The sequence below is a fragment of the Eptatretus burgeri genome, chromosome 10 (assembly GCF_056783735.1).
Source record: "Eptatretus burgeri isolate ZD-2024b chromosome 10, Ebu_testis_v1, whole genome shotgun sequence".
Classification (NCBI taxonomy): domain Eukaryota; kingdom Metazoa; phylum Chordata; class Myxini; order Myxiniformes; family Myxinidae; genus Eptatretus; species Eptatretus burgeri.
The window spans coordinates 23,714,743-23,735,961 of NC_140970.1; the positions used below are offsets into that span (position 1 = coordinate 23,714,743).

A 21,219-nucleotide genomic window follows, 5' to 3' on the forward strand; every position below is an offset into this window, starting at 1 on the left:
CCGGGGAAACCACACCCTCGACCGACTTTGTCCAAATCGAGTCGCTATCACAGACTCGGATCCAGTGTAACCGAGCGGAAGTTACCAAAGCCGCGCCGGGCCAAATGAACAATTTACGGCACGAACGGCTTTACTATTTCTCAATACGCACCTTGCTTGGCCAATGAAGGAAAGCACAGAAAACGAGCTGGTACATTTAACGGGTTTATTTTACAAAGAATAATCGGGGAGGGGAACACAGAGTTGAGTTATCATGAACAAAAGGCAGGCAATGTACAATGAGCAAAAGCACTTAACAATCCTACTTAAAGACGGGGCCCACGGACACACACACACACACACACACACACACACACACACACACACACACACACACACACACACACACACACACACACACACACACACACACACACACACACACACAACTGGACCCCATGGGTCTATTCGGTAGGGCCGGGCTGGGGTACCTGTCCCACCTCGTGCGGTGACACCGACTCGAACCCACAAACCGAAGTCCACGGCCCATGACACTGGCTTCTCGGTCACCAGACATTCCCTCCAGAGGACCACAGACTGCTCCAACCACGACCACGACCGTCTGCAAAGCCCTGCTCGACAACCACTCTGCCACGACAGACCGCTCGGCAATCACCACGATCTCCTCTTTGCCGAACACTGGTCCAGACAACCACTCTACTCTTCTCAGGTGGGAGGGGTCTCTACTTCTCCTCCCACTCGCCTCCTGATTGGACGAGGGGTTGTCGGACGACTCGTGGTCACCTCCCGATTGGCTGGGGCATGCGTGTCATGCTCGCCCTCCGCTCATTGGCTGGAGGAAATGGTCCATGCCCTTCCTTGGGGCGGAGCCTCGATCCGAAGCGATGGAGGCTCCGCCCACGCCCTCAGCCAAAAACACGTGGGCAATGGCAACTGGGTCGAGCGAGGGAAGGTGGCGTTGTAGTGGATGTAGTAGTAATTGTTGTAAAAACCAAACTAAAAAAATAACTCTTCGCGCACACATGAAATTACCATTAGACAGAAGGGGATGGATTCTAACTACACATACTTATCGAAATAACTGAACAACGGGGACTCTGGCTGTTTGTGTGCACAAGGTTTCCAAATCCGTAACAATACGGTATAGCATGATATTTCAAGAATATATTGGGCCTGGTATGTTCGACTGGATCAGGCATTACATGGCGGAGGTATTCGTTCTACCTGCCCTTCTATTTGAACATGCTCTAAGGAAGGCTACACGGACGTACATGATGGATTTTTGTACATTGTCTTGTACAGGTCTCCATGATTGGAGAAGAGGAAACAGGAGTGAGCAGGCTGGATAATGGGTCAGAGGGAGGATTAGGCCTCTGATAGGCTGAAATGAGCTTACAGCAGAGAAAATTTTGTCTGAAACTCACTTCAAACCAGGAATGAAAATGAACAAATTCAATGTCCTGTGCCTGTCTGTTTTCCTTTTGCTGTCCTGCCTGTCCACATGTTCTTTGCATGTGCCCCATGTCCACCCTTTCCTCTCTGCTTCAGCACGTGCATTGGCTTTGCACGATCTGTCACATGGCTCCTCTTTGATGTTTGACTGTTGTACCAAAACAAACTGTATTATACCTGCAGCATCTGTTCTGTGCCCACATGCAGGCAACAGCCTCACCAAGTATTTGGAGAAATTGGAAGAGATTCGAAAAAGTATGTTAAATATTTGGTTCTCATTTTTTATTTTATTTTTGATTGTTGATCGTAGGTATTAGAAATACATTATTTTATTTCATTTTTTTTCTGATCTTGTACAGTGTGAGGGTTTTTTGCACAAGCTTTCTTTTGTTTGTAAATTTTTAATATGCGTATGTAACAGCCTGTATTTGCTGTACTTTGTCGCTGTCCATTCGATGGGCGTTTGTGGCCGCAGATTATCGATACCGCCCTGGTGAGATCTTCAAGAGAATTAAAGTGTCTACTTTTACACATCTGGTCAGTAGTTTACATGTGCATCAAAGACGTGACATTGGGTTAATTAATTGGTTAATGGATGGTTATGTTGTTTCTAATTCAGATGTACCATACTCTCTTCGAGAGCTTCAGTGATGCCGGAGCAGTTTCTTGCCAAGGGTTATGCTGTCTGGTTTGCTATTGCTTTCCCAGCAGTAGTTAGGGCAGGAATTTGGAATTTTGCAATGGTACCAGCGATAGCTCGCCTACCCTTCACGAAGGACGACGTGGGATATTTAACTTCCTAATCCACCAACTGATGCCGGCAGACGAGACACCAAGTTTAATGTCCATTTGAGGGACGGCCATACATTGATTAATCACCCTGCCTGTGACACACCGGGATGACAGTTTATAGCTGGGCTGATAATTGAATCCACCCTAGACAGCTTAGAGGCGAGTATGTTGTGTTTTGTTGCAGTATTAACAATAAGAATGATTATAATTTGCTTGTTTATGGATGTCAAACATTTGTAACTTCTGGCACAATGCCATTTCGTCATCAAAATTGTACTGCTGTAGAAATATGAAAGATAAATCAATGTCACCCGCAGGGTGACCCGTATCTTGCCAAAAGGTGACCACATGTGACTTCTTTAAGGTCACACTGAGGTGAACAGAGCTGCTATCCACCAGGAGCGACTCCTTGAGGAATATCTGCCTACGAGAGATTCCGATGAGAATCGTTCTACAGAGTAACCATGAAAAATATGCGTTTGCCTCATAACGTCACCAAATGACGTCATAATGTCTCAAGCTTGACATATCTAGAAAGCACTCATCGAGGTGTTCAATTTGAGGTACTTCACGATATGGTTCCTAAAACTTGAAAATTTGACCTTGGGGTCAAATATGTTTGACCTGAGGCGCTAACCATGAAGGTCAAGGCCAATCGCCACCAAAAATTAATCAGCTGAGCGCCAGACCATGAACTATATTCCCATGAAGTTTGAAGACGATCCGATCAAAATTACTCAAAAAAAATAAGGGTTTTGTCGACTCCCCTGATTTGTGACAAAGTGACCTTGACCTTTGACCTTGACCTTCAAAATTTTGTGCACTGAAAGGGACCTCTATAGGCCTCTGATATGCGAAGTTACAAAAATTTCCAATGATAACTGTGCTCTACAGAATTTTTTTTATACGTGCTTACAGACAAACAAAAAAAAACATACAAGCTGACAAACATATCTTGCAAAAACTTCATTTGGGCAAGATAAAAATGAAAAAAAAAAAACAAAGCAATTCAGGATCTGGTTGGGTAAGCAGATATTTCAGCAATGAAAAAGCCCCAGAAATATGAAGATGAAAAACGTTTTGCAGCATTTATTGTGGCATGGTATGAGTTCAGCTTTGTTCAGATTATTAACAACAGATTCATTTGCTTTGTACTGGCATTGAGAGATTGAGTGCTCAGGGTGATTGAGCTTCTGGTCGTATACTCTGCTTTGCGAAGGTACTGCAGGTAGCATCTCTGGCAGAAGAAATCGCTCTTGACTGTGATGGAGACGGCACGGAGCCGGAAGCTAAAGGTGAGAAGCATATAACTATATGTGTGGTGAAGTTCCCTTAGTTTGTATCTCCACCTTTACGTGTCTTGTGAAGTTTTGTTTTGTGTCCAAAGTGCACTGCATCGTGATATTGTTACTGAGATGTGATGGGAGGCTTAGGGGTAGTAGTTATTTCATAATTAAATGTTCAGCATAAGAGTATGGTACAGTACGTGTGTACAAAGTATGTGATGTCTGGACAGATTTAATTGTGATCCTTGCATCCTCTGTTATCTCTTGCTAAGATAGCAAGACTCCACATCACAAGACTCCTTGCTAAACTCTACCGCTGGGTTTGCCGATCATCTTTGTTTGTGTATTCCCTAGTCTGTCCTTTTATTTGTCGAGTGAATTAAATAGATAAGGTAAACGTTTAAGCCGAACGAATTATCATGGGCGTGGGGGAATAAAAACTGTATCTAATAGATTGTTACAGTACTTTACAATGATTCTGTAATTGCTTTAAAAATGTGCTTTTCTCTCCTCCAATCTCCCCTCTCCCATTTATTAAATCCGATGACTTTCATTAACTTGTGCCGGCTGGTTCACGATTCATCATTTGGCTATTAATCCGAGCATGGTTAAAAAGCATGACCGTGGGAAACTGGTGCTGTTACCTCACAGGAGGCTTTATAAAGCCACTGCCGGATCACCCAAGCCATCGGTCGGGATAAACCTGTTTATGTGGACAATCCTTAAGGCCCGGTCACACCTTGACGTTTTAGCCAGCGATGGCAACGTATTAAAATGTATGTAAAACGCTGGCTGATGTTGAACTTTTGATGTTTTTTTTTTTTTAAATTCGGACGTATTCATAGCGAGTTGGTCGTATGCATAACATATTAGTAATGGACACAGAACGTTTCGTTGTGTTATAGATAACTTGTACCAACGAATGCTGAACCTGTTGTTGGCCTACACAACCTATGCCCAACAATAGTCTAACTTTGGCATAGCGCGTTGCACGCATCGCCGACGATGTCGTGACGTAGCCTATTAAAAGGCTGACGCACAACGATTCGAATCATAACTGCCGTAGAAATGGAAGTGTCAACATCGTGGTCACACCTTGGCGATCTTGCCAGCGTATGCCGACCTAAGAAAAATGTGTCTAAAACGTTGGGGGAACGTCAAATACGGTACGAGTAAGTTTGGTATACGTGAGTAGAACGCTAAAGTACGCTATCATACGTCGTAGTAAGTAGAGTACATCAAGAAATTTTAAACATGTTCAAAATTTTACGACGTACTCGGCGTATGACACACGTTCCGCATGCGATGGGGATAAGTTTTACACACGATATGTGGACGCTTACACACGTCCACAAAGGCTACTTATAAGCTACTCATAAGTCGAAACACGTCGCGGTAATGTCTTTTTTACGCGAAACTTATTTCTAACTTATGTTTGACGTGCTTTGAACCAATTCTTTACGTAGTCCCAACACACATCGACGTATGTAGACGTATTCCAATGACGTCTTCCGGTCGACAAAAAAAAAAATGAATGTGTTTCTAGCTTACAACTGCCATATAAAGACGTGTTCCCAGCGGTTTTGGGAATTGGTATATAAAAATGGTGTTCATAAAAGGGGAACCCAACAGTGTTTTCGAGTTCCTTTTTGAGTCTATGTCCATGTCAGCAGTATCAGTATCAGTATTAGTATTAGTATTAATATTAGTATTAGTAGTAGTTTGTTCATGTTGGCAGTAGTAGGTGGGTGTGAGGGGGAGGGTGTGGGTTATGATGGATCGTCCTTGCATCCGCGTGTCCACGGGTAGGTTCATAGGCTGCCACTCAACGATTTAAATGGCTGCATCTCCACTATTGAAAGTAGACGCTTGCGCTCAACAATTGGATTTTTTTTAACACTCAACGACTTTTAAACGGTACCACTCAGCCATTTTCATTGTTTACAATGAACGATTTAAATTGCTGTCACTCGCCTTTGTTTTTTGACGCTGGGGTTTGGAAATTTTAATCGTTTCTATTGAACGTGCTAAATCGCTCAAACCCCACTATTGAAAGTAGACGCTTGCGCTCAACAATTGGATTTTTTTTACACTCAACGACTTTTAAACGGTACCACTCAGCTAGTTTCATTGTTTACAATGAACGATTTAAATTGCTGTCACTGGCCTTTGTTTTTTTTTTTTTTTTTGTTTTTTTTTCTTGACGCTGGGGTTTGGAAATTTGAAGCGTTTCTTCTGAACGTGTTAAAACGCTCAAACCAGACTATTTTAAATAGACGCTGCCGATGGACAATTGGAATCATAGCCAAGCTAGACATCGAAGTGTGAACATCCTCGTCATGCCGAAGAAAAGTTTGAAGAATGCTGCAAATAAGTGTCCTGGCCGTGGCCGTGGACGCTGACGCAAGGACGATCCATTATACCGACGTCTTTCAGCCTATGAGTAACTTAAAAGTAACGTCTGTCGACGTGTGGCAACGATCGCGTAACGTGCCAACAACACGTTAATCATAGGTTAGAAATAAGTTTCGGGTACGCTAAACATTACCTCGGCTCGTCTCAACTTATGATTAACTTACAAGTAGCATGTGTTGACGTCTGTCAACGATCGCAGACCGTGCATACAACTTGTGGCCAGCGTAGCGGAACGTGTGAGTCATACGTCGGCATACGTCGTGAAATTTCAAGCATGAAAAAATTTGAGGACAACCGAAAAGTACAACGTTTAAAGCCATCATACAACGACGTTTGGCAGTGTTTTTCAGCGTGCTCTCAATGTTATCAAAACTTACCCATAACGTATTCAACGTGTGCCAGCGTTTTAGAAAAAAAATTCAAAAATCGGCATACGTTTGCTAAAACGTCAAGGTGTGACCGGGCCTTTATAGAGCGTCAGATTCTCATTAGAGCTATCTGTACACTGATAACTAAAGTAATGATCTATTCGGCTTTCCTGGCGGGTGGTGTATGGTCTCTATCGATGATCCATCGTAAAATTGGTGATCGTGGAGTATTTGACCTAGAGTCCACCCGGTGGTCTACTGTAACCTTGATTCATCAGGATTGGCTAAGGACACTGGTCCTCATCCAGCAACCGTAACAACATTAAGCCCCTATCATTGCTCCAACCATGGTATTGGTAAAGGTTTCTGCCCTGCTATGTACGAACACTTCACGTCTCTACTTCTTATACCTTTTTATACCTCCGCTGATGAAGTTGCCGGAAGCATTATGTTTTCGGATTATCCGTATGTACATCCATCCATCCATCCATGCATACACGTTTTCTCTGCAATCACTTATCCAACTGACCCAAAATTTTTGCCAGAGGTGTGACTACTCATGTATGATGTTTTAATGACAATTATTACATCATAGGTCACGTGGTGTGGCAGCAATGTTGTAAAAAAGGCAAAACTTTGGACCTCTGTGGCTCCAAAACCGCTCCATGGAAAAAATTGAAACTTGACACCTGTCAAGTACTCCCCATGAGAAAGAGATGTGATTTATTTATTTATTAATTCTTAAATGATGTCATAGGTGGCAGTATAAATACCTTCAAAAATCCTCTTCTCCGAAACGGCTGAACAGATCGAAGTGAAACTTTACAGGTATGATTGCCTGTACATGAAGAACAAAAAGTTCTCCACCTAAGATATCATAGGTCACATGGTTTGGCAGCTCTGATTTTTTTTTTTTTTTTTTTTTTGAAGAATAAACCCTTAAAAATATTCTTCTCCAGAACGGCTTGACAGATTGAGGGGAAACTACACCCACATGTTCTCCGATTCTTGGGGATACCAGGGTGTTCACGAATAATTAATAGGTTATTTGGTCTGGCAGCCACATTGGATTTAATGAAAATCTTCAAAAAATCCTTACTCTTGAACCGCTTCATCGATTGATGTGAAACGTCGCAATTATGATCTAGTAGTCACAAGAAATGTATGTTTTAAATTTCAACCTGATCAGATGCATGGTCTGGCAGCCATAATTATTTAGTATTTTGAATCAAACTTGGTACAAGTATGTATAATGATGCAATAATGTGGGTGGAGGTATATCTGGCAGCGTCATGACGTTGAAGAGTGCCCTTCTCGTATATTTTTTTTTGGTTTGGCTCACTTGCGTCATACATTATTTTGCAGCCGATGCACTCAAGGCTGAGACAGAAAGCATGGAGGATGTGAAAAAGACACGTGAAACTGAGGGTTCAGCGAGCAACAAAGCAAGGGGTGATGAGACTTCGCGCTCCACACTGAAGAGGTCAGGTGTACAACCATAGGAGGCAAGACTCCTGGAAGTTCCATCTTGATAAAAGGGTTGCGTAAAACCTGCAAAGTCTGGAAATGTCTCTCAATTAAGCGATTCACTTCAGCAATTTCAGCCATACCTTGCATGTGCAATAAGCAGAGGTAATGTAGTTCAAAAGTGGACAGGTGATGAAATTTGGATCGGATCGAAAAAGAGTGCACAAAGTAAGTTCAGCTTGCCGGTAAGTGTTTGTGTATAACCGGTAAGTGGTAAGTAACTTCTGCTAGAGATGCCAGAGAAAAGTTAATTTGTCAGCTGATTCCTTAGTTTTTGATCATGTCAATGCTTATTTCTGATTGCTTTGCATTTATGCGCTGCACGTGATGTCAAATTACCCCGACGTCATATGCTTTGAATGTTGATTTCTCAAACATAGGTTTTTTTTTTTTGTAACTCCTCAGACTTCACATGCCATAACTCCTTCAACATATTGCAAAGCTAGTTTGTCACAGCTTTTACGATTGTAAATTTATTTTATCCTGATGGCATAATTAATTTCATTTTTAAAATGTATTTGTTTGCTGATAAAGCATAGACCTGCCAGGGCAGGTGGAATGGAAGAGTTGTCAGGAAATTCTAATTTGATGCATTGTGACAAACATAGCCACTGCTTTGTGCAAAGGAGCATTATCATGCCAAATGAACCAATCTCTCAGTGCTGGCGACAATGTGAGCAACAACATCTGACCGTCAACTTCATATTCTGTGATAATACACTGCCCTGTTTGGAGTAGTCTGCCATGGCAATGTCCGATGGGGATCTCTTTTACATGTTTGTGGTAATATTCCAAGGTTTTCCACACTTGTGACAATCGGGGCATGTTGAAGGCAAAAGAGGTGTCTTTGCCGAGAGCAGCAGGGTTTGACTTGTACTGCACGGTCTGATGCAATCGGCGGATCGTTCGTAACAAGAACATTTAGCACATGGTCGACAGCAAAGTGGGGGAAGTCCCATTGTTATTTCAGCATGGTCTGTGGATCAGTTTGGGGTCATTCCGTGTAAAATCGGCCAAAAAAATGAAATTCTGCGGTGACCCCCTCAGATTTTCCTGAAAATAATTCTCAAAGCTACCTTAACATATATGAGGAAGGTTTGCCAAGTTTTCGCTCAAAATTCCAAGTAGTGTCCGAGGGCTACAAACACCCTTGGGGTGTTTCAATTCTGGCAGTCGCGAATTGCAGATTTGTATCTGAAGCATTTTTGGAGGGCTCTAAATTCCAGAGTTTTACAAACAAAGTTCTGAAAATTCACACAAATAGTGTCTATTAGTGAGGCTTTCAGAATCTGACATAAAAATGTTCTACTTAAAATACTTTTTAAGATAAGTACTCTCAAAAGTAGTGATTTGTAAGATGCAGTCAAAAAAATTTGAGTTTTCAAATTGCTGCCAACAGTCAGTTTATTCATCATGGATAATTTAGTTGCCTGATTTACATAATCTAGTGACTGGATCATTTACACAAGAAAACTGAAACCATTTGGAGCAAAATCTTGGGTGCTATAGGTGTCTGAACTTTGCTCCAGACTCAACGACACTGAAATTTACCCCAAGTATTCACCATGTTGACGGTTACACAGCTCTTTTTAATTTTTGTCACTTAAAGACACATACATAGGCAAACTGTGGTAGAAAATTCAATAGTTGTTCTCAATCCCTTCTATTTTTAAACGAATTTTTCTTTTTAAATGCATCAATTTCTAATGATTCTACAGTTCCAAAAGCTACTTTTTTAAAATACAATTTTTACGAACAAATATATCGAAAAAAATATAGATATTGTTAGGAAGTATGACTTAAGTGGAATCTAACAATATATAGATCAGTTTAGTAAAGATTAAAGAAGTGTACCAAATCATTTCCAAAGTTCGGCATGAAGCACAACTCTCTCTTATTTAGGCTTTAACCTAATACACAGCCCTGTAGTAACTGCCAATGCTCATTGTTACATTTTATTATATCCTGGCAATTATAAAACTAATCACTGTTCACTTTGTACAATGGATCCAAGTACTTTTGTCCAAACAATTTGATATGAAATTATGAAAAAAAAAAAGTTGAATCAGATATTGTACCTACATTTACAAATGGATGTAGACTTTCGTACAATGTACACCAAGTATATAAACAATTAGATATGCAAATGAATATTTATAATGGTGATTATTATGATCACATTCTTCTTCTTCTTCCTCTTTTGGCTTGCTCCCGTTACGGGTCGCCACAGCGGATCAACCGTCTCCATTTCGCTCTATCCTCCACATCTTACATTGACACTCCAACCACCCGCATGTCCGCCCTCACCGTATCCATGAATCTCTTCTTTGGCCTTCCTCTTCTCCTCCTGCCTGGCGGCTCCATCTTCAACATCCTTCTCCCGATATACTCCGCTTCCCTCCTGTGCACATGTCCAAACCATCTCAATCTCGCCTCTCTCACTTTGTCTCCAAACCGTTCTACCTGCGCTGTCCCTCTAATATACTCATTTCTTATCCTATGCAGCATCTTTAACTCTGCCACCTCCAACTCCGCTTCCTGTCTTTTTGTGAGTTCCACGGCCTCCAAACCATACAACATAGCTGGTCTCACTACCGTCTTATATACTTTCCCCTTCACTCTTGCAGCTACCCTTCTGTCACAAATCACTCCTGCAACTCTTCTCCACCCACTCCACCCTGCCTGCACTCTCTTTTTCACTTCTCTCCCACACTCTCCGTTACTTTGGACAGTTGATCCCAAGTATTTAAACCAATCCACCTTCCCCACCTCAACTCTTTGCAACCGCACCATACCACCACCCTCCCTCTCATTTACGCACATGTACTCTGTCTTACTCCAACTGACTATCATTCCCCTTCTCTCCAGTGCGTACCTCCACCGCTCGAGGCTCGCCTCAGCCTGCTCCCTACTCTCCCTACAGAACATGATGTCATCCGCGAACATCATAGTCTATGGGGACTCCAGTCTGATCTCGTCCATCAACCTGTCCATCACCATTGCAAACAGGAAAGGGCTCAGAGTCGATCCTTGGTGCAATCCCACTTTTACCTTAAACCGGTCCGTCATTCCTACTGCATACCTCACCGCTGTCACACTGTCCTCATACATATCCTGCACTATCTTCACATACTTCTCCAACACTCCCGACTTCCTCATACAATACCACAACTCCTCTCTTGGCACCCTATCATAAGCTTTCTCTAAATCCACAAACACACAATGTAACTCCTTCTGGCCTTCCCTATACTTCTCCATCAACATTCTCAAAGCAAACATTGCATCAGTGGTGCTCTTTCCTGGCATAAACCCATATTGCTGCTCACAGATCATCACCTCTCCTCTCAACCTAGCTTCCACTACTCTTTCCCACAACTTCATGGTGTGGCTTAACAACTTTATCCCTCTGTAATTTCCACAGCTCTGCACATCACCCTTATTCTTGAAAATCGGAATCAGTACACTTAATCTCCACTCCTCCGGCATCCTCTCACTTTCCAAGACTTTATTAAACAATCTGCTTAACAACCCCACTGCCATCTCTCCTAAGCACTTCCATGCCTCCACTGGTATACCATCTGAGCCAACTGCCTTTCCACTTTTCATCTTCTTCATAGCAGTCCTCACTTCATCCTTACTGATCCACCCCACTTCCAGATTCACTATCTCCACCTCTTCCAACCTTCTCTCTCTCTCATTTTCTTCATTCATCAGCTCCTCAAAGTACTCCATCCACCTTCTCAACACACTCTCCTCACTCGTCAGCACATTCCCATTTACGTCCTTTATCACCCGAAGCTGCAGCACATCCTTCGCAGCTCGGTCCCTCTGTCTTGCCAATCGGTATAAATCCTTTTCCCCTTCTTTTGTATCCAACTTCTCATACAGCTCGTCATATGCCTTTTCCTTGGCCTTTGCCACCTCTCTTTTTGCCTTCCGCCGCCACTCCTTGTACTCCTGCCTACTTTCTTCATCTCTCTGACTATCCCACTTCTTTTTCGCCAACCCCTTCTTCCTTATACTTTCCTGTACTTCCTCATTCCACCACCAAGTCTCCTCATCTTCCTTCCTCTGTCCAGATGTCACACCAAGTACCTTCCTAGCTATCTCCCTCACAACTTCTGCTGTCGTTGCCCAATCATCCCACCCATCTTTACCACCATCCAACGCCTGTCTCACCTCCTCTCTAAATTTCACGCAACAGTCTTCCTCCTTCAGCTTCCACCATCTGGTCCTTGGTTCAGCCCTCACTCTCTTCCTCAACCTCACCTCTAAAGTCATCCTACAGACCACCAATCGATGCTGTCGAGCTACACTCTCCCCTGCCACCACCTTACAGTCACTAATCTCTTTCAGGTTGCATCTCCTGCTTAAGATGTAATCCACCTGTGTGCACTTTCCTCCACTCTTGTATGTAACCCTGTGTTCCTCCTTCTTCTTGAAATACGTATTTACCACTGCCATTTCCATTCTTTTGCAAACTCTACCACCATTTGCCCTTTCCACATTTCTCTTGTTGAGACCATACCTCCCCATCACCTCCTCATCCTCTTTATTCCCTTCCCCAACATGCCCATTGAAATCTGCTCCAATCACCACTCTTTCATCCTTGGATACACTCTCCACCACTTCATCTAACTCACTCCAGAAATCTTCTTTATACTCCATCTCACACCCCATATGTGGGGCATATGCACTGATGACATTCATCATCACCCCTTCAATTTCCAACTTCACACTCATCACTCGGTCAGACACTCTCCTCACCTCCAATACCCTCTTAACATAATCTTCTTTCAGGATTACCCTGACACCATTTCTCCTCCCATCCACACTATGGTAGAACAGTTTGAAACCACCTCCAATGCTCCTAACCTTACTCTCCATCCACTTGGTCTCTTGTACACACAGTATGTCCACCTTTCTTCTCTCCATCATATCAGCCAACTCTCGCCCTTTGCCAGTCATCGTCCCAACATTCAGAGTTCCAACTCTCACCTCCACACTTCTACCCTTCCCCCTCTCCCACTGCCTCCAGACTCGCCTTCCCCGTCTCCTTCTCCTCCTTCGCCCAGCAGTAGCACAATTTCCACTGGTACCCTGCTGACCACCGGTACCGGTGGCGGTCGTTGGTAACCCGGGCCTCGACCGATCCGGTATGGAAATTCGTTTTGTTGTCCGCATAATTAAGACACATAATGTGATTATTATGATCACATTATGTGTCTTCATTTGTAGTTGAGATTGGTGGCGGCCTTAAACTAAAATATCCTTTAAAAAAAATGTGAGCCAAATTAAAGTAACCACATACTTGTTCTGACCAAAAAAAACACAACAATTTGATCATTGTGGTGCCAACTTATGAATGTTTGGCATGGCTTCCATTTCAAAAGCACACCTATTGCTTTTATTCTACATCTTTCATCGAACATGTTTTTTTTATATAGTGGGCCTTTTTAAGAATAGAAGGGATTGAGAACAACTCTTGAATTTTCTACCACAGTTTGCTTATGTATGTGTCTTTAAGTGACAAAAATTAAAAAGAGCTGTGTAACTGTCAACATGGTGAACGCTTGGGGTAAATTTCAGTGTCATTGAGTCTGGAGCAAAGTTCAGACACCTATAGCACTCAAGATGTTGCTCCAAAAGGTTTCAGTTTTCTTGTGTAAATGATCCAGTCACTAGATTAGGCCAAAAAAAACATTTGTTTCCTATTGCATGGCCAAAAAAAAAAATTGGGTAGGTTGGTGGGGAATTTTTTTTTTTTGACTTTTTTTTTGCCATGAATACATTCATATAACTCGATTAATAATGTTGATTTTCCTTCATATAACTCAAAGATATTGCACCTTAAACCTTTTTTTTTCAGGTATGTGTTGGATAAAAAAGTGGCTTGTAGTATGAATGAGATGCTTCTTTGTGCTTGGCGTATTTATGGTCCCTTGCATGCAAATTCCCAGCACATTCAAACCTATAGTATCACTACAGCCTCTCCAGCTCTTGAAATGTGAAAATAATATTCTGTGCTTTTTTTGTTGCAAGTATATGTAGGATCAAAAAATGGGGGCTCGAAAATGATTTATATTTTAATACTTGGTGATGGTCTCTGTCAGAAATCCACAGCAACTTCAAATGTCACCACATTTGACACCACCACACCACCCACCACCTCCATCACCACCACACCACTACCACCACACCACCAAATCACCATCACCATCACCACTGTCACCATCACCATCACTACCATCACCACCGTCACCATCACCACTGTCACCATCACCACCACATTGGGTGAAACTAACCGTGAAAAGACCGATCCACAAAGCAGTCCTCGGGCGCCGCCATTTTGAGACTCTCGCTGACGTAACACACGGGATTCAAAATGGCGGCGCCAGAGTCCAAATTGTCAACAAAAATCGTAGGGTCGCATATAAAAGCAATGGGTCGGTAGGAAACCGGAAACAAACTCCTTTTTTTGTTTGGCCTTATGTAAATCGGGCAACAAAATTCTTCATGATGAATAAACTGACTGTTGGCAGCAATTTGAAAACTCAAATTTTTTTGACAGCATCTTACAAATCACTACTTTTGCAAGTACTTATCTTAAAAAGTATTTTGAGTAGAACATTTTTTGATGTCAGATTCTGAAAGCCTCACTAATAGACACCATTTTTGTGAATTTTCAGAACTTTGTTTGTAAAACTGGAATTTAGAGCCCTCCAAAAATGCTTCAGATACAAATCTGCAACTCACGACTGCCAGAATTGAAACACCCCAAGGGTGTTTGTAGGGCCATATCTCGGACACGACTTTGAATTTTGAGCTATAACTTGGCAAACCTTCCTCATATATGTTAAGGAAGCTTTGAGAATTTTTTTCAGAAAAAAATCTGAGGGGGTCACCACAACCCCCGGCTGAAATGACACGGAATGAGCCACTGTTAGATCGTCCAGAGTGTTTAACAAATTGTTAATTTTCCGTTAAGTCAGTCATTTTTTATTCAACACTGCTGACTGCTGCTGGCTATATGCTGCAAACATGCTCTCATAATGGATCGTGGAAGTATTTAACGAAAAATGACGGACCTCATTGACAATTTATCAAGGACACCTATTTTTTCCAAACATGCAAAAGATAAAATCGATATTCTGTTCAACTTTGAAAACATTTTGCTTTGAAACTGCAGTTAAAATAGTTAATAGTGTGTTAAGTGGGTGTACACAAACCAATGGCCATCCGCTTTTACAGAGAACAATGATATTGTTCGATTTTTTTTTGTTGTTGTTGTTGTTGTTGTTGTTGCAGCATGGTTTTTTTGTGCATTTACAGGAACTGTTTTGCTCTTGTATTTCTCTTTTATTATGGTTACCGTAATGTATGTAAAATTGATGTGGCCTACCCTGCAAAACCTATGCAGCTTTGGGGTTGCACTGACATGCATTTTAACCCCTCTGCTACTGTGCTACGAAAGAGATCATGCTGATGATTAATAGATGCAGCTACTGTAACCTGCAGTTGTAAAATTATGTTATACAATTAGGCCTTAGCTCCTGACGCATGTTTCGTATGCTGTGATGGCGGCTTTCCCGACTAGTTTAATCCACGGGGTCGGGGAAATGGACACACTCGTGAAGGAGCCAGAATTTCCTCCATCTCCCCGACGTGCCATTTCATCCGAGGCCTTGCTGGAAATGCCTTACACTAATTGCCCTTACCTGCTTCTTGACCTCCGTGATTCAGATGCATACAAGCAATGCCACATCATCGGAGGTACAGGCAAATGCTTTTACTTACATTTTAACAATTCTGATGTCATTAAGGATATCGATTTGAAATTTTCACAATTCATTTATGCTTTGATAATGAGAGCTTAACTGCAAAAGTGTTTTGATTGTGTGTTATGAATAACGAGTTACCTGGACGTACTTTAGTTGTGTTTTTTTTTTTCGTGAAGGAATGTTACTGTTCCAGTGAAACTTAGCATAGATGTTAATCCTTTTTGATGTAGTGTCTAGGCAATGTCACACTTTTTTTTCACTAGCGCTGGATGAGTTTCCTGCTGCCATTGGAGTGGTCATGTGGGGAAGATGGATGCCTATTTTATGCTGGTCTGTTTTGTCTCTTGGTCAAAGTAGTGTACTCGCTCTTTATTTGTGGTAATGTAAACTCGCCATGTAAAAACAAACATGTTGGATCGGCATTGCATCGGGAAAGAAGGCCTGCGAAACAATCAGCTATGTGGGCCTCCGACTGAGTCAGCAGTCAGGGGACCCAGTGTGTTGCCACTTTGTTCACGTTCGCTTTTTATAAAAAAGTGTGGCACACTGAACCATGACTAATTCCAAGTGTTTGCGCAATTATGTCGATCATGCAATGTGACTGTTTGAGCACAATTTTTCCACCTTTGCTGCCATTTCCTAACTTGCAGGAGTGTCCACATTTGGGTTCATCCTAAATACTCAATTGAGCACACTTAAATTGTGGACAACTCGACACGTGTTTCTCAACCTTATTTAAGGGGAATCGTCACCAGAAACTGCACAATTCCTTCTTGGGTTTGCTGTGGTTCATTGAAAATGTAAAAACTGGAATATCGAGCAGGAACTTAAATCAGGACTCAATACTGTACTATAAAGTTTGGTTTTTTTTCATCTTTAATGAAGCCTCCATATTACTACAAATTAATTGCTGCAACTCCTTGCAAGGAATAAGTACTTACTTTTTTATTTCACATGAAGATGTCAGAAAGATTGCGTCAAGCTATAACAGGTTTCATTGTCATGTGGTCATTACTTCGTGCTCAAAACTTGAATCGCTCTCGCAAATTAATTTTTTAGTTTGAAGCGAGTTTGGGTTGGTCTGTTTCAGATACCCTTTTCAACCCATCGCTCATGATGTTGGGATTCTACCATTGTCCTTGTAACCCATTGTGCAGTACACTGATGTCTACTAATGTCTTTGTCCTGCATGTGATTTATCAACAAGTTATCTTAGGAGCTTTAGATCACTCTATAAAATAAATTCAGCCAAGCATGAGACAGGGAATGCAGGAATAGTAGAGGTTAAACAAGTTGAGGTGCCAGCAAACAAAGGCCAAGTCGTGAAAAACTGGATGGATGATTGCTGAAATATTTTTTCTTTGTACAATACAAGTAAGGGGCATAAAAATGCCGAAGAAATATGATGTGCTATAATTGCCACTTATGAATATGACATTGAAGTTTTTTGGGGTAACAAGATGTTTGAGCACTGCCTTTATCTTTCGAGAAAAGGTTTCATCCTTGCTGTCCTGTTTTTCAGCCTATAACTATCCCAGTGCGATGCTGTCCCGGAGTTGTAACCAGTACTCCAAGGAAATTCTACAATATGTATCCTTGATTGATTATAACCACGAATGAAGTTTTATTCTTTCAGTTCAATCTTTCTGCACCCCTTTTTAATTATTTTCTTTTTTTCATGTTTGCCTTAGAAATGGGTGATTGTCATTTGGAATGTCTGCCTTGGTTGTCAGAATGATTGTTGTACAAGTTGTTGTGTGGAATATTTGCCTGACCAAAGGCATTTTTATTTCTATGTACATGGGTCAAGGCTCATGGATGAACTAAATGACAACGGGGAGCAGATTTACAGGCTACCAAGGGGTATGTGGAGGGGGTGGTAGGTAGACAAGATGCAATCGTACTAAAATACACAATTTGGTGTCTGTCTGCTTGTGTGTTTTTTGACCGTGATACATTCGGTCGTTACTTATCCAATCTTAACCAAACTTGATAGGGGGACTAAGGGTCACACGATGGAGGTTGTTGCAACTTCATTTGCCACCCTCCCCAAGGGGGTTTTCTGCCTTGGGCAAAATCCATGTTCATGAAACGGGAGACCAAGCAGGAACCTGAAGAAGTAAAGAGCAAAGATGGAGTCAGCAGGAGGAACCCAGATAGGATTCGGGTTTCAGCCGCTACTCCACTACCCTCAGACCCATCCAGGCGTAGCCAAGTGAGCCTTTCAGAAACATTTCTGCTTGAATTCACTTCTCCTTAGAGAGATGGATAATGAATGAGAGGAATAGAGAGTAAAAGAGGTGATAAAGAAGAAAAAGCAAGAATTGGAGTGAATAAAGAGAATTGTGAAAAATAGAATTAAAAAAACAAAACATTGAAAAAAAAAATAAAAAACAAAGAACAACTATCAGGGCACTCTGTAGAGCGCATACCTCTGCCACACAATGCCTGATCCACAAGAACATATTTGGCCCATTACATTTTTGAAATATCATGCTATATAAATGCCTTTTGGCCCTGTCTCTCAATGGTGAAGAATCACTTTAAAAATTCAAGTCGTCAGATCCGGATCCAGATCTTCACCAAAATCTAATCAGTTCGTCCTTGTCGCACACTGAACGTGTCCACAAAATTTCATCCAGATCCGTCCACTACTTTTTTTGAGATATCCTGCACACAAACAGACAGAAAGGGGTGAAAGGATAACCTCCCTCACCTTTGGTGGTGGAGGTAAAAATGAGAATTACACAAAATTGAACTCAAATTAACAAATTTAATTAACACAATATATTTTTCACTCAAAAACGTAGAAAATTATCGTACACTTGTAAACAGCAGCATATCTTTCTGGTTAGTCTGGTACTCCTCATCTTATTAAATTAGAAAACGTATAAAACCAAAGCAAAAAAGTTGGGAAAGACTTTGGAGAATATTTGAAAATATAAATTTTTGGGGCACTTGGGTGACAGCAGCATTTTCTTCAGTAGGTCTGCACGCTACATGTTATTATTTTAAATCAGTAAATGTGATGACAAAATATATTGTCCACACAAAAACAAAGAATTAAAATGCTTAAAAACTTCAAAATGAATAGTTTTAAAGCACTTAACAGCAGCATTTATTTTAGTTTGAATTCAGTAATGCCAGTTTAAGAGCTGCAAGTTGTAATGCAGAAAACAGTTTCTCTGCATTTTCTTCAGTCAGCCTGTTCCTCTTCTTCTCATAAATGACTCCAACCAAACTAAAAACTCTCTCACTTGGAATGGATGAGGGTGTTGGACAGAGAAATTTTCTTGCCAGTGGAGCAAGAAGGCTTAGCTTTAGTCTTACTTCATTGGTTCCACCATTCCAATGACAGATGACCCGTTCGGTCAATGACTGGCTCTCTGAGGGAACAGTCCAGTTCATCAACGCTCCCCCTGACTTCAGTAGCAGTGCTCTGGTGGCTGTGGGCCCCAAGAAGGTTTGCATACATGCTGTTTACAAGACCAGATGGTTCCTCTTCCTCTACCCTTTGCCTTTTTGGATCTGAACCTCTGTCTTCACTTGTCCCTTGTTGTGAGGCAATGTCTTGTTCCTCTTGATCTACCTCCTCCTTCAGCCATTCTTTGGTCTTGTTCAATGTGCCATCAGATGAAAAGGCATGCCTGTTGTAGTGGGGATCCAGCAGTGATGCTGGCACCAAACATTTGGTTTCCTCAATCTTGGAGAATCTTTTGTTCGAGCTTTCCAACATCTGCTGCCAGAGGGTTTTGATCCCCCTTGTGGAGGGACCCTTAATCTGAAGTAGCATTTCCAATGCTGCCAGCAATCTCTCATGAATGTTCTCATGAACACAAGGGGGAGCTCTGGCTCCATAGCATCACAAAAGGGAAAGTTGTTGTTGTTGTTGTTGTTGTTGGGCTTTTTAAAAAAATATTTACGTGGCCAATGCCGATAACCTCAAAATTCCAGATATCGGTCTACTACTAAAAATAATATCCTCTCTTCCCAAGGGGTTTTTCCTCCTTGGACAAATGTCACGTTTACGTGTATAAATAGCTTACCATATGTGGCGTTTTGTGGGGCAAGCTTTCCAGAATTTAAAAATATAAACTACAAACACCTATGATTACCTTTCTAAACAGTCGCTACTGCTGTTTAACACCAAACTGAAAATTTTGGACGACATTGAGGCATTCTATGCTTATCACGTCCACCAAAGACGAATGGACCCGAGCCTAAATCTACTGTTACATGTATGTATGTATGTATGTATGTATGTATGTATATATGTATATATGTATATATGTATATATGTGTATATATATATATATATATATATATATATATATATATATATATATATATATATATATATATGTTGTTCGTCTTTCGGCTGCTCCCGTTAGGGGTCGCCACAGCCGATCATCCGTTATGATCCGCATACTGATTTGGCATAGGTTTTACGCCGGATGCCCTTCCTGACGCAACCCTGGTCGCCTCTTACGACACAGGGATAAGGATTGGGTTTCGCCATCATTCCGGGCTGCCCTACACCCTCTCATAGCGCGGCCCAACACTGAGCTCCCGTCCTCAAGCGATCCTCCAACCCAACCCTCCGAGTCGCCGGATTACAGGCGCACGCCACTACGCCCGGTATATATATATATATATATATATATATATATATATATATATATATATATATATATATATATATATATATATATATATATATATATATATATATTTAATATATATATATATATTTAATATATATATATATATATTTAATATATATATATATATATTTAATATATATATATATATATTTAATATATATATATATATATTTAATATATATATATATATATATATATATATATATATTTAATATATATATATATATATATATATTTAATATATATATATATATTTAATATATATATATATACATATATTTAATATATATATATATGTGTTTCAATGGCACGAGAGGGGCTCAAACTCAAGACCCCACAATCTTAAACAAGACACCTTAACCGTTAAGCAAACACCAGACTTATCCAAAGGATCCAGGGTGCAATTCGAGAACTCTCGGCGTGTTGGTCAAACTGCAGTTGTGGGGAACATGTTAGAGATATTAATTCTGGGTAAGATGAGAACAATTTAGAAAAATGTAAACCAAATAAAAGCAGTCCACATGGATTTCCAAAAGGGAGATCATGTTTAACAGCGTTATTGGGGTTCTACAAAGCAGTTTTTGATTTGGTGGATGAGGGAAGTGCAATCTGTATATTTCGACTTCAAAGAAGGCATTTGATGAGATGCCACATAGAAGGCTGAGAGTTAAGGTGAGGGCTTGTAGAATCTGAAAGGCTGGTAGAGTCGCCAACTGAATTCAAAACTGACTTCTTGATCGGAAGCAAAAATAGTGGCTGTAAATGGGAGAATGTCTGGATGGAAGGTTGTCAGTTGTGGGGTACCTCAGAGATCATTTCTGGGACCGTTATTATTTCTAATTTGCATAAATGATGTAGACAGTGAGGTTATGAATGTGCTTTCCAAATTTGCAGATGACACAAAGGTGATTCAGGATCAGATTCAGAAAAGTCT

The 21,219-nt window shown here is 41.1% G+C and overlaps 1 protein-coding gene across 4 annotated transcripts in view; it reads left to right on the top strand.

The window, feature by feature from the left end:
• CEP41 (centrosomal protein 41) overlaps positions 1-21,219 on the top strand; it is a 33,624-nt gene that overhangs the window by 6,855 nt on the left and 5,550 nt on the right. Inside the window, exons 3-8 of one of the 4 annotated variants that reach the window (XM_085897430.1) lie at positions 1,636-1,707; positions 1,874-1,989; positions 3,464-3,539; positions 7,679-7,796; positions 15,438-15,613; positions 17,144-17,211. In XM_085897430.1, coding sequence (XP_085753556.1) covers positions 1,636-1,707; positions 1,874-1,989; positions 3,464-3,539; positions 7,679-7,796; positions 15,438-15,613; positions 17,144-17,211 — 626 coding nt within the window. The remainder of the gene's footprint in view (positions 1-1,635; positions 1,708-1,873; positions 1,990-3,463; positions 3,540-7,678; positions 7,797-15,437; positions 15,614-17,143; positions 17,212-21,219) is intronic. The other 3 variants (XM_085897432.1, XM_085897431.1, XM_085897433.1) reach the window with 3 other exon arrangements.